We start from the raw sequence: 12,023 nt of genomic DNA on the forward strand, positions 1-12,023 counted from the left end.
CAAGAAACTTCATGGGAAAGATATTTTGTGCACTGACATTTCTGAATTGATAAGTTTTTTTTTAATTTAACACACCTCAATATAACCAGCATTTAAATCACATGTACATAGCTTGTACAAAATAAAGTAAAAGGATATTTAATTCTATCAACGCTATTGAAATTTTGTCTGAAACTCATTATGACTAAAATTGTGAATCATGCTGAAAGAGGAGTAATGGAGAATTAACTTTCTTAAAATTATTTCTGTGGTCTTAATATATTGGAAATTAGAATTAACCATGATATTTTCATGGACAGGGAAATAAAATCTTAGCTAATGAATTACTCTTACAAACCAACTGGCAGTATAATTGATACATAATTATTTTTCAAGATAAAGTCTGATCAAATCTCTCTTTATAATAAAAAGGAGATGAGTCAGTAATTGCAGAAAGCAAAAATTTTAAGAAAATCATCAAAAAGTTTCAACAACTACTAAAGTTAACTCTTAGAACTTAACCCAGAATTTAGGAAAAGCAAGTAAATTCTAAAGAAAAAAATGAATATGATATATTGTTTTAAACCATTTTCTAAAATTCAAAGAAAATTTTGATGGAAGTTGTTTCAATTTAAGCCAGCAAATTATATGTCATGTTTAGATCATCTAACAATGGATATTCTGGAATTTGAAAGGACACAATGGTAAGGCCTGAGGGGTAAAAATGAGAGACATGTACCCTACCTCTTCTCAAACAGTTCCTAAAATTTTAAAAAATATTTTCCACCAAAAAGTATTTGTTCCAGCTAACTTACCAGTAAGTTTTATATGTTCAACCCTAAAATATTTAACTTTAAATAAGCTTTATCACATTTAAGAGTATAACAAAAATGTGCCTATCTTCACACAATCTGAAATCTATGATTTACATAATTTTGTACAATTTATGTTGTTTAATAAGGATTTAACAGGTTTAACCGCCTATTTCCCCTTATTTAGGTATACTTAGATTTTAAAATATATAAACATAAAATCTGATCATTAAATACTTAGGAAAAATGCAGCACTAGTATCAAATATTTATAAATTGCATACTAGCTTTTAAAGAGAGGAAAATGGCTAATGATGTCAAAAAATGCTTTTCAAAGAGAAGCTGCTGTCATTTGGAAACTTTCTTTACATAAATACTGAGAAGTATAATTAAAGATAGAAAATTAACTATGAGTAGTACATCATATAGCTAAAAATATGTTTTCTTTGTTTAATATTGCCAGAAAAATATATGATACTGGTAAATATATATAGTCCAATGTTCTCTAACTGAAAACAGTGCTATAGGCTTGCACTACTTTTAGTTTTAAAATATACATCTGGACTTAAAATTTCTGCATAGTGTTTCAGCTTGAAGTTATTTAAAGGAACTGAGTTATGAACCCTGAACACCAGGCTTCAGAGTGGAAATGCTGACAGACCCCTAACTAAAAGGGTGCTACTGGATGCAGAACTGACATGCTCTCTCCACTATTTCTATCTGACCATCAATTAATGAGCTGAATTTGCAAATTGCTTCTTTGTCACTAGAATTGTCTGGGACAGAAAGGGCCCAGAATCTTCTAATAGCATGTCTTAACTATTTTAAGCTTTCAGTGAAATACACCTGAAAGAAATGTTAAAAATATTTCCATTTCCTTGACACCTGGGGGACTGAATATTTCAAAACTGCAGAGCTTTGTTAAAAATACAATGCTAATAAACAACTGTATATAAAGTATAATAGTTGCTTTTGTATTTTTACATGTTAAGGATAAATGATTTTTATATAATCCCCAAATAAAGTCACATGAACAACACCAATACGTTCCCTACTTAATGCAATATGCTGTCAATATCAAGCTGAAGCACAATTTAAATTATTATACTGAATTCATCTGATTGTCCACAGCACCAATCTCAGTGACAGAGATAAAATATGAGCTCAGTAAATACTGTATTGATATGAATACCAGACTTCTCAACAATTCAGTTCTCTGTGTGTTTTTAAAAGCATTTACCGATCTGCTATCTACCTAACAACACTGTAATTTATTTTGTACAGATCTCTGAATATGATAACCAATTTGCTGTCACCACTTTTAAAAAGGAGACTTCATATTATTTCTTCATTGCACATGTATTTGATTATGTTGCACAAGAGTAGAAAGTCTACTGCTTTCAGGCTTTTATCCAAAAGCAGGGTTGTTTTTTGTTTGTTTGTTTTTTTAAGGGATGTTTTTACATCATTTGAATGAAAAGGATAAAAACTTCTATCAAAATCTGAATGTCCGAATATCTACACGTTTTTTAGCAGAGATATACCTTCTATCTTGAGTAAGTCTCAAATGTCATCCCTTTTTGTAATTCCATTAAACATAGGTATGGGAATGGTAAAACACTGAATCAGGGTTTAGGTTAACACGATTCATTATTCAATTAATATAAATTACAATATTCAATTTAATATAGGCTTCTGTTGTCTATTGTCTATTTACTGGTTAAAATAATAAAAATATATTCTGTGTAATTAGTCAGCATGATTAATAGAAAAATTTATTTTCAAAATAGTTTTTAAAGGGTGGTAGTGAGAAAACCTAGATGACAGCCAAAATATCTGAGAATAGCTCAAACCAAATAGAATTCTATCTTTATGCCAAAACATCCTGTCTATACAGAATACTCATGCTCAAGATCAATTCAGCATTCAGCATCAAAAAATATAAAAACAGTTCAAGACAGTTATATCTTAAAAACGTGTAGCAGAAGGTTACATGGTACATCAAATATATAAATGATATCGTATAAAAGGTAAGCACCTTGCCTTATATTTTCACATATCCTCATTTGTGGCATTATATAGACAAAATACCTACTTATTTGTATTTTTTGCTGTTTTCATTCAGGTTTTCTGTCTGGTTTGGGGACGCTAGGAAGGATTGATGTTAACAAATTTCCACCCTCGCATAAAGCTAATTAGAACATTCTGGGCCCTTGGACGATGAACATTATGAAATATATTTCTTGTGTGGAAATTTCACTTTCTACAATTCACATATAGTCTGACCTTTTTCATATTTCAAGGAAGAAAATATCAACCTACAGAATGGGTGCTTTATAAAAGGAGAAATGTTACTGTTTTAAATTTTAAAAGACCATTTCTTGAGCCAACTGCAAAATGAAACTTGCCCCAGAATGCAGCATCCCCTTTTCCATAACAATTCATTCTGATTTCTGTTCTGATATGAGACCTAGCGAGATAACCAGCTCTAATTGACCTGGACTCCTCTTTCTTTCCACCCTCCCACACACGGACTCTGAATTGGTGCGTGGGGTGGGGGTGAACAACAACTGAGAACTGCCAAGGGGCCCGTGGGAGTTTGGCCCCAGGGTCCACAATGGAGGGACTGGCAGGCTGCCTCCTTCTTTCCCTTTCTTTTCTTTTCCCAGGCCCTGCTTATCCTGTTCCCCACAGACCCCAGAACCCTGGGGACCCAGGCCCACTAGGGAGTTCGAGGCGTCCTTCACAGAGCGCTCACCTCGCGGTCTGCCTCACCGCCCCCGCCGCCCCTGGCCTCTAGTCCCCCAGCGTGGACCGCTGGGAACCGCTTGCCGGTTCGCCCAGTGCGCACTGCTCCCTGGGGGCTCGCGTCTCCCCCTGGCGAGGGCTGTCCCGGAAAACCCAGACCTCGTGGCGGAGCCGCCTCGTCACTCTCGACCCTGCGAGAAGCTCAGGACCCCACACCCTCAACCTCCGGCCGCGGCTACGACTCCCGCTGCGGCCGCCCACCCGCAAACTAACGGGCCCGCCCGGCGGAGGCCTCTCCGAGCCGCTGTCTCCCACCTCCGCGCCCAGGCCACGGGCAGGAGCCACCTTTCACAACACGAGGAGCCGCTGGGACTTGGGCCTTGAGAAGTAGTAGTAAAGTAAATCCGCACATTTTCACCTCAGTTTTCAGATCTGGCGAACCGAAGTTGTTCCACAGGTTTCCCTCATCCCTCCCCGGCGGGGCGAGGCGGGCAGCTCGGTCCCGGCTGGAAGAGGCGGCCCGAGCCCCTGCCCCCTCCCCCGGCCCGCGCCTTCCCGCACTGCGGGTCCCTCGCCCGGGACCCCGGAGCTGCCCCGCCTCGGGGTTCGCGGAGACCCTGGCGGCCCCGCCTTCCTCCGAGTAACGGGAACTGGCGCGGGTCAGCGAACAGCGCAAACGCCCCTGTCCTGTCCCCCCCACACACCCCGCCCTCAGTCCCCAGGTTTGCTCGACCTTCCCAAGTCCCCGGAACGCTGCCCGCGCGCCGCGGCCCGCACCCCGCACACCGTCCCAGGGGCGAACGCCTGGCGCCGGCACCCAGCGAACACCAGCCCCCGAGCCCGGGAGGGGCCGGGGCCGCGGAACTTCCGCTAGTCAGGGAAAGGGATGCCGAGACCAGCGGATGGGCATCTGGCTGGGAGGGAAGCGGGAGGGACCGCACGGAATCCCGGAGAGAGGCGGCGCGGGCACCGGCGGTGCGGGGTGGCCCGGATGCCCGGGAGGAGGACGCTGGAGTCCTGGGGAAGAGTGCCGGGGATCCTCGCCTCTAGGAAAGGGGGCGGGGAGGAGCGAGAGGGGCTTCGCTGCAAAGAGTGGGCACCTTGGGGCGCCGGGGGGAGGGGAAATGGCTCAAGCGAGTGTGCTAGAAGAGTGGCCGGGAGATCTGAAGGGCGAGGACCTGGTAAGGGGGGACGTGGAGCTGAGGTGGTAGTGGCAGCGGGCACAGGTGGGAGACGGGGATTTGCGGGACGATTGCCCCGAGCCCACCGGAGCATCCAGAGGAAGAAGGCCAGTCAGGGTCCCTCGTGTCGGAACCGCCAAGACAGGAGGTCTTGGAGGATGTCCCGGGCCGGCCCCCGTGGGTTTGGAGACCGCCGCGGGCAGGTTTCGCGGGGCCCGACCGGGGGCGGGGGGCGGCCGTAGCCTCTTACCTTGAAGGCCACAGGCAGGGTCTTGTTGCAGCGCCAGTGCGAGGGCAGCACAGAGCACAGGAAGTTGGGGCTGTCGGTGCGGACGAGTTCGGCCGGGTGGTCTGCGATGATCTCCACCATGGTGCGGTTGTCGTGCGGCGGCCGCAATCGGGGCACAGCGGCTGCAGCCGCCGCCGCCGCCGCCGCAGCTGCCGCCGCCGCCGCCTCCTGCTGCTGCTGTTGTTGCTGCTGCTGCTGTTGCTGCTGCTGTTGCTGCTGCTGCTGCTGCTGTTGCGCAGCCACCACCGGGCTCACGTCGCTCATCTTGCCGGGCTGCAGGCTGCTGGAGGGGGGGCTGAAGCGCCGGCTGGTGCTCGGATCTACGGGAATACGCATCACAACAGCCACAAGTTAGCGAAGTGGCCGGGGGGAGGGGGAGGAGGGTGGAAATGGGGGGCGAGGAGGAGGAAATTGAGGGGGTGGAGGCGAGACGCGGGGAAAGGATGGAGGTGATGGGGCTGAGAAGGTGAGAAATCAAGTTTGACGAAGCCAACTGCCGGGCAGAGTCTGATGGGAGCCGCCGGCGGCGATGCGGAGCTGGTGGGTTGGCGGGTGGGGAGAACCGGGAGGCGCAGATCTCTGCCAGAGCCTTTGGATCACCCGGGGTGGCAGCTGTGAACCGGCGCGGGGGTGTGTTTGGCCCGGGGAGGCGGGGGACTTGAATTTGCAACTTGCAATGGGGTCCCTTGGGGCACCGCGTCCTGGGTGCGCTGGCGCCCCCTCCCAGTTCCAGTCCGGCGGTGGAGCCGAGCGGATTCAGCAGTCCAGCCCCGGGACCGGCATTGCCCGGCGCTGCCCGCCACCGCCGCGCCGCGCGCTGCAACTCAGAGGCAGGCGTCCGCGCCGCCGCCCGCCCGCGCCGCCGCCGCCGCCGCCTCCTCCTCCGCGGCGGCTGCCTCTCCCCCCGCGCCGGCTGCACGCTCAGATTTCTCCCGCGGCGGCTGCCAGCTCGGCTCCTTCCTTTTTCTTCTCTTCGCGCCCTCTCACCGCCACCTCCTTGCATCCACTCCCTTCTGCTAGTTGCAAAGCTCCCTTGTCCCTCGCGCTTCAAGGTGCCAGGAGGTAAGTCGCGGGCAACGGATCTCGGGGCAACGGATCTCGAGCCTGCTAATCGTAGCCGCTGCCGCCGCCCGCCGGCCGCGAGAAGGAGTCCCCTGCAGGCTGAGCTCAGCTGCCGAAGCCGAAAGAGGCGGCCCCAGACTAGAGGGATCTCGCCTGGTGGCGTTCTTTTACTCCCCCACCCCCAGGACGAGGAACCCCTTCTTGGTCCGACGAGGTTGAAGCTGAGATGCCAGAGAGCCGCCGGCTGATCTGACTGTCGTTATTTTTTGTTGTAACTTCAGGACAGGAGGAAGGAAAATTCTTGAGTCGTCTGTGCTGACTTCTCAGCGCTCTTCGCCCTCCCCCGCCCCACCCCCACCTCTGCCGGAGCAACTCCCGATGGGGAAAGACAGATTTTGCCGGATTCGGGTGCTTTTTGTTTTAGGTGACATCAAAAAATGGGGGCTGGGAGCTTGTCAAAATAGTTTTTAGAAACTAAAGTGGATAACCGGACACTTCTTTTTTCTTACATATTCATTCTTGTCATTCCTAGAGAACAAGGATGCGTATTTTTAAAAACTAGGAAACTGTCAGCTTGATAATTAAAAGCCCTTGCAAAAGCCCTTGCTGGGGAAAAACCCTAGCAGTTTTCCATGAATTCCAATCTTTTATTAAGTCTGTCCTGCGTCTCAGGCTAAATCTAGTATCTTTCTTCCTCACTGCTCCCGGGGGGGGGGGGGATTTTTTTAAAAATAATAAAAAAATGCTTCAATGGATATTTATTTATGTATTTATTTCCCAATGTGGGTTTAAAAAGCGACTTTGGATCTCCCAAAAGGTTGTGGTTGAGAGGATGAAGGAGCGCGGAAAAAAAGCGGCAGTTTTTACCTAAAATGTGGTTTTTGGAGGCTGGGATTTCTAATGATTAGGTTTTTGTGGTTTATATAGACACGACTCTGGCTAAGGCGATCATTACGCTGATGAGAGTCAGAAGCACGTGGGTGTCTCCGACCAGCCTCAAACTGAGTCTTCAAAACAAATAAAACAATGTGCGGCGCCCGCAGAAGCCGGGAAATCCGCTGGAGGCAACTGCACCCCAAGAAGGGGACAGAGGGCCGTTTCACCGTTGGCGTTGTGTACTCCTACGATTCTTGTTTATTATCAAGCTGTTTTAAACCTCCCAAGGCTTGAAAACGTGTTTGTAAAAAGAATAGTCATTTGTTCTAGTTTCAATGACTCCTAATAAGGTAACTGGCAGCAATAAGTTTTTATAAAATAAATGGAAAATTGGAATGCCCCCCCCCCCATCTCGGAGTATTAAGGAGGAAAGATGGTTGGTTGATTACTTACCTCCTACCATCTTATTTAAAGGTCTTCACATACCTATTATTTGGTGCTTTTATTGCTCAGTACAAAAGCCTCCCTCACCCTGGAAGGGACCTGCTGCGACCCTCGGTTCTCCGTGCTTAAAACACCACTTCCAATGGTTGAGTCCGCGCTGGGGGCCGGCGCCCTGGCAGGGCCCTGGATGGGCTCGGAAGGCAGGCGTAGGGGGCGCGGAAGAGAGTTCTCCGTGCCTGTCGTGAACTCTGGAGCCCATTTCAAGCAGAAGATGAACTTGTGGTCGCGTTACTTGGGAAACCCAGATTGCACAGCCAAAGACATGCTCTGGGAACTGAGGGGCTTCCAGACTCTGGGAGTGGAGGTGGAGTGGGCGGTAACTAGGCGTGCCCTCTCACCCGGGTCAGGATGGAGATGTGGGACCCTACTCTGCCCCTCTTTGGGTCTTTATTTTACCTTCCCTTTCTCCATTCACAACCCTACGCCCTCCTCGTCCTTCTTTCCTTTCCCACTCTTCTCTTATTATGTTCCTGGTTGTTCCGCAGATTCCTCCCCACAAACGCGAGCCTCCTCGCCGCTCCTCTCTCGCTCCCTCGGCCTCTCCAGGACCGCCTGCCACCGCCACGATCCTGAACACCGAGAAGCGATTCCGCGCCAAGCGCTATGTACACACCCTTCCCAAACTACTTCTCACACCTAGTGGCCTGTGTGCCCCGAGCGCCACGACGGTGCGAGAACCCTCTTAGCCCGACGAACTGGTGGTGACACAGCAAGGAGCTCAACTGTCTCCTGCGCGTGCGACTTTTAATTATCTTTTCGGTCACAGGGGAGAGCTCTAACCTTGGGTACCGCCGCGCGTAGTGCATTCTCAAGTCTCTCCAGCCACAGACGGTCAACCCAGGAAGGGAAGCCAGGCTTCATCTCAAAAAAATTAGCTTTTTGTATAAAAGTCATTACTCTCCGTCGGCCTTGCACACCCACTCATATGTACACTCGCGCGTCTGCACAAGCACACTTACAATGACACAACACACACGTGTGACTTTTTTTCTTTTTCTCCCTCAACCCCACCCCACCCCACTCTTGCCTTTGGTGGGATATTTTTATTTGGGGCAAGTTGTGCCACTGTCTAACAGAGATGTTTGACTCTTCATTTTTAAATGTGTGGGGACTGCGAAGAAAGGGAGGAGTTACAGAAAATGAATTATTTCTGTGACCAAAGATAGAAATTCCTTGGTAGGTGATATTCTACCTTCTCTGCGACTTTTCACAGAATAGGGAACTCCCGCAAATTTGAAGGCACTGAAAACGGCCCTCAGTGGGGCTTTTTTGAATAAGAAATTCAAGGGCCCTTTGACTCTAAGAAATCATCTTGGGGACTTTTCCAATCTTTCTCCATCACCATTTTATCCTTACTTTGTTTTACTTGGTGGTTAGTAAAATATGCAGGCCTCAATGATTGGAGGTTTTAAGGGCAATTTAATCAATAGTGAGATTATTTATTTTAATTAATCATATCCGGTAATTCAATTTTATAGGCTTCCTCTGCATCCTCCTTCCATTAACTATTTCAGTGGAACTAATATAAGCAGCTCTTGGAAGGTACTAGTCTTGGATCCCTTAAAATATCCTACAGTTATTTATAATGTGGAAATGAAATTTTCCACTGAATACCCTAATAACGTTTCAGGTATCTGGCACAGCAGATTTCTTATCCTTTCAAAAATATCCTCTTGCTGAACATTCACACTTTCAACTGGAACTGACTGAGCCTTGGAACTGATGATGTCTTGGCGCTGAGCATTATATTTAAAGAAGAAAACATTTTTACAGACCCCTGAACCAAACCTCTCCAGGTAATAGCAGACACATAGGAAAATCTTGAGGTTTTACATATGTGTATTTTATGCTATATAGTTTATTTGATCTCATCCTTGAATTTAGCTTTTCTTCTCTATCAAAATATTGTGGAAAAAAATCTCCCATTAGATTCCTCTTTAGAAACACTTATCTTTTCAGTTTATGTTGTATCATTAAAAAAAAAAAAAAAACAGCATGCATTTTTTTCTGAAAGGTGATTACTCTGGAAGACACAAGCATAATTTCCACCTCCCTGTCCTTTAACATTTTATATAACTGTTTAGTAGCAACACCTGGCAATTCTAACTTTCCAGACAAGGAATATGTGAAGTTATTTATCCAGTCAAAGAACTGAGCTCCCAAACTAGGAACAAAACTTAGGCTTCTTTCTTCTGGTTTCCTGATCTAACTTCTATATGTTAATATTTTTTAAAGTCCTTATAAAATCTTAAAATATTTTTCCAATGGACCAGCTAATAAAATGGGACAATCCATAGAAAATTATGAATATGCTGATGATCCCTCAAGCTTTGAATGTGTTATATGGTAAAACTTTGTAAACAGAATTATCTTTGTAGAATTTTCCTTTGGATCGTGATTGAGTGAAAGTTGACCCCTGAAGAAGTAACATTGCCACAGAACCAGGAGTCATCATACTAAGGCCCATATCCTGAATCTGGCCTAAAATCTATTTTTGTAAAACCTGCAAGTTAAGAATGGTTTTCGCATTTTAAAATGGTTGAAGAAATTAAAACAATAGTATTCATATTTCAAGAAAATGATGCTAAATGCAAATTCAGTGTCTACAGGTAAAGTTTTATTGAAGCACACCAACACTCAGGTATTTATGTATTGTCTATAACTGCCTTTACCTAAACCAGAAAAATTGTTTACTCGTGACAAGGACTGGATGATCCACAAAACCTAAAATATTTGCCTTCTGGTTTTACAGAAAAAGTTTACCAATCCCTCCCCTAAAATGAAAGGGAATCCAGAAACAGTGGAATGAAACAATGGAAAGGAGTAGATATAAAAGGCTATTAAGATAAGTACTGGGATGCGCATGAAGTTTTTATTAGCTTTTTTAAAGTAAAAAATGTATCTTTTTTATTTTCTGCATAAACTGTTTATTAGGCAAATATTTTTCGCTAAATACAGAGAGAAGAGAATGAGTGCATTTTCCTGGGCTTCTTTTTTAAATATTTTTTACTTGTAGATAGACACAATATCTCTATCTATTCGTTTATTTTTATGTGGTGCTAACAATCGAACCCAGTGCTTCACATGTGCAAGGCAAGCACTCTACCACTGAGCTACAGCCCAAGCCCTTTCCTGGGCTTCTTAAGAACAATTGTCTATTTCTATACGTCAGTGTCTTCCATTATCCTTCAAACATAGTGAGAACATATTAACTAGATAAGAAAAGAGTGAAGAAACTCTCATGTAGTCTGACATGAAAAAAAAAGTGAAGGCTTTCTGTTTTATACATGATTACACAAGAAACACAAATGAGCTTACCAAGAATTTTCTGGTGTACAGTACAATCACAAGTCCTATATATTCTTTTAAGTTAATAAGTGATCCAAGGCTTTCTGACATCTTTCCATTTTAATTTTTTATACAGTTAACTACTGCCTGATTTGTTTTAAACTCAGTAAATTTTTCCCATTGTCAATAGACCTGTAATAATTTGCATGGCTATAACAAGAGATAAAATGTTTGTAGTGGCAGACTTCACATCATAAATCTTTCTTTGTTGTTCTAGTTAACATTCCCATGGGCCATTTTCAGGCACTTACAAGAGAGTGCAGTGTTGTCATAAAAAGGATGATGTTTGCCATATGATCTTTCAGAACCCTATTTATGGAGCACCTATGTAATTGCTCTTCGGGAATGGTATTGGCAGAAGAGATATATGTTTTATTTGACTAAAATACCAACTTACTAAATAACATCCTAGATACCTGACAAAACCATTTTCTAAAACGAGTCAGAGAAAATAAAACTAATTTTCCCAAATTGACCCTCTGGTATTTGGGTGTTGCCAATTAGCCAATGGCATTAGCAGTGATCTTTGGGCAGCAGTGGGATGTTATATATAAAAGTTTACAGAAATTTGACATGAAACATCTAAAAACACCCTAAAATTAAAGGTTTCCTGTTGTAATTCAATAGTTCTTAATCGAATGGATCTCATATTACCTTCAATGCACCAAAGAAGGTGCTATCCAAATCTACACTCATTTCCCATGGCTCCAAAGTTTCACTTTAGATTTTGGAGTGGTGACCTAAACCAGGTGTCCCAGCCCCCATGCCCTGACATTAGCCTGAGAAATGTAAATCACAACACTTTCAATCCATCTAACAAAGTAAAAAAGTCATCATTTTCACCATGTGAGAAAGTGTAATCACAAACTAGAGAGGTAGAAAAAATAGAACAGGAAAAAAAAAAAAAAAAGACTAGCAAGAGACCAGCCTATCACCATTTTAAGTGTTTTGTTCCTCTGGGTTTCATCCTCAGCAATACTTCCTCCAGTTTTTCCCCTGAAGCTTTCCTGCATTAGACTTTTCTCAGAGAAAACAATTTTTTCTTTCTACCTCGTCATGATCAAATTCTATCAACAAAGGCTCTTTAATCTTCTCTGACTTTAAGTGATTCTCCTATATTATCTTTTTAATGGACCTTTGAAAATCACATTCCTATCAGTCTCCATTTTTCTTCATAACCATTTTTCTTCCTTAGGCATGCCATTTATCAATTCACTACCTCTCA

The 12,023-nt window shown here is 44.6% G+C and overlaps 1 protein-coding gene across 6 annotated transcripts in view; it reads right to left on the bottom strand.

The window, feature by feature from the left end:
* RUNX2 (RUNX family transcription factor 2) overlaps positions 1 to 12,023 on the bottom strand; it is a 211,216-nt gene that overhangs the window by 114,148 nt on the left and 85,045 nt on the right. For 4 of the 6 annotated variants that reach the window (XM_079147684.1, XM_079147685.1, XM_079147683.1 and 1 more), the window contains one exon: positions 4,970 to 5,328. In XM_079147684.1, coding sequence (XP_079003810.1) covers positions 4,970 to 5,328 — 359 coding nt within the window. Of the gene's footprint in view, positions 1 to 4,969; positions 5,484 to 12,023 lie in introns of those variants that run through there. The other 2 variants (XM_079147687.1, XM_079147686.1) reach the window with 1 other exon arrangement.

Source organism: Sciurus vulgaris, assembly GCF_902686455.1.
Source record: "Sciurus vulgaris genome assembly, chromosome: 7".
NCBI lineage: Eukaryota > Metazoa > Chordata > Mammalia > Rodentia > Sciuridae > Sciurus > Sciurus vulgaris.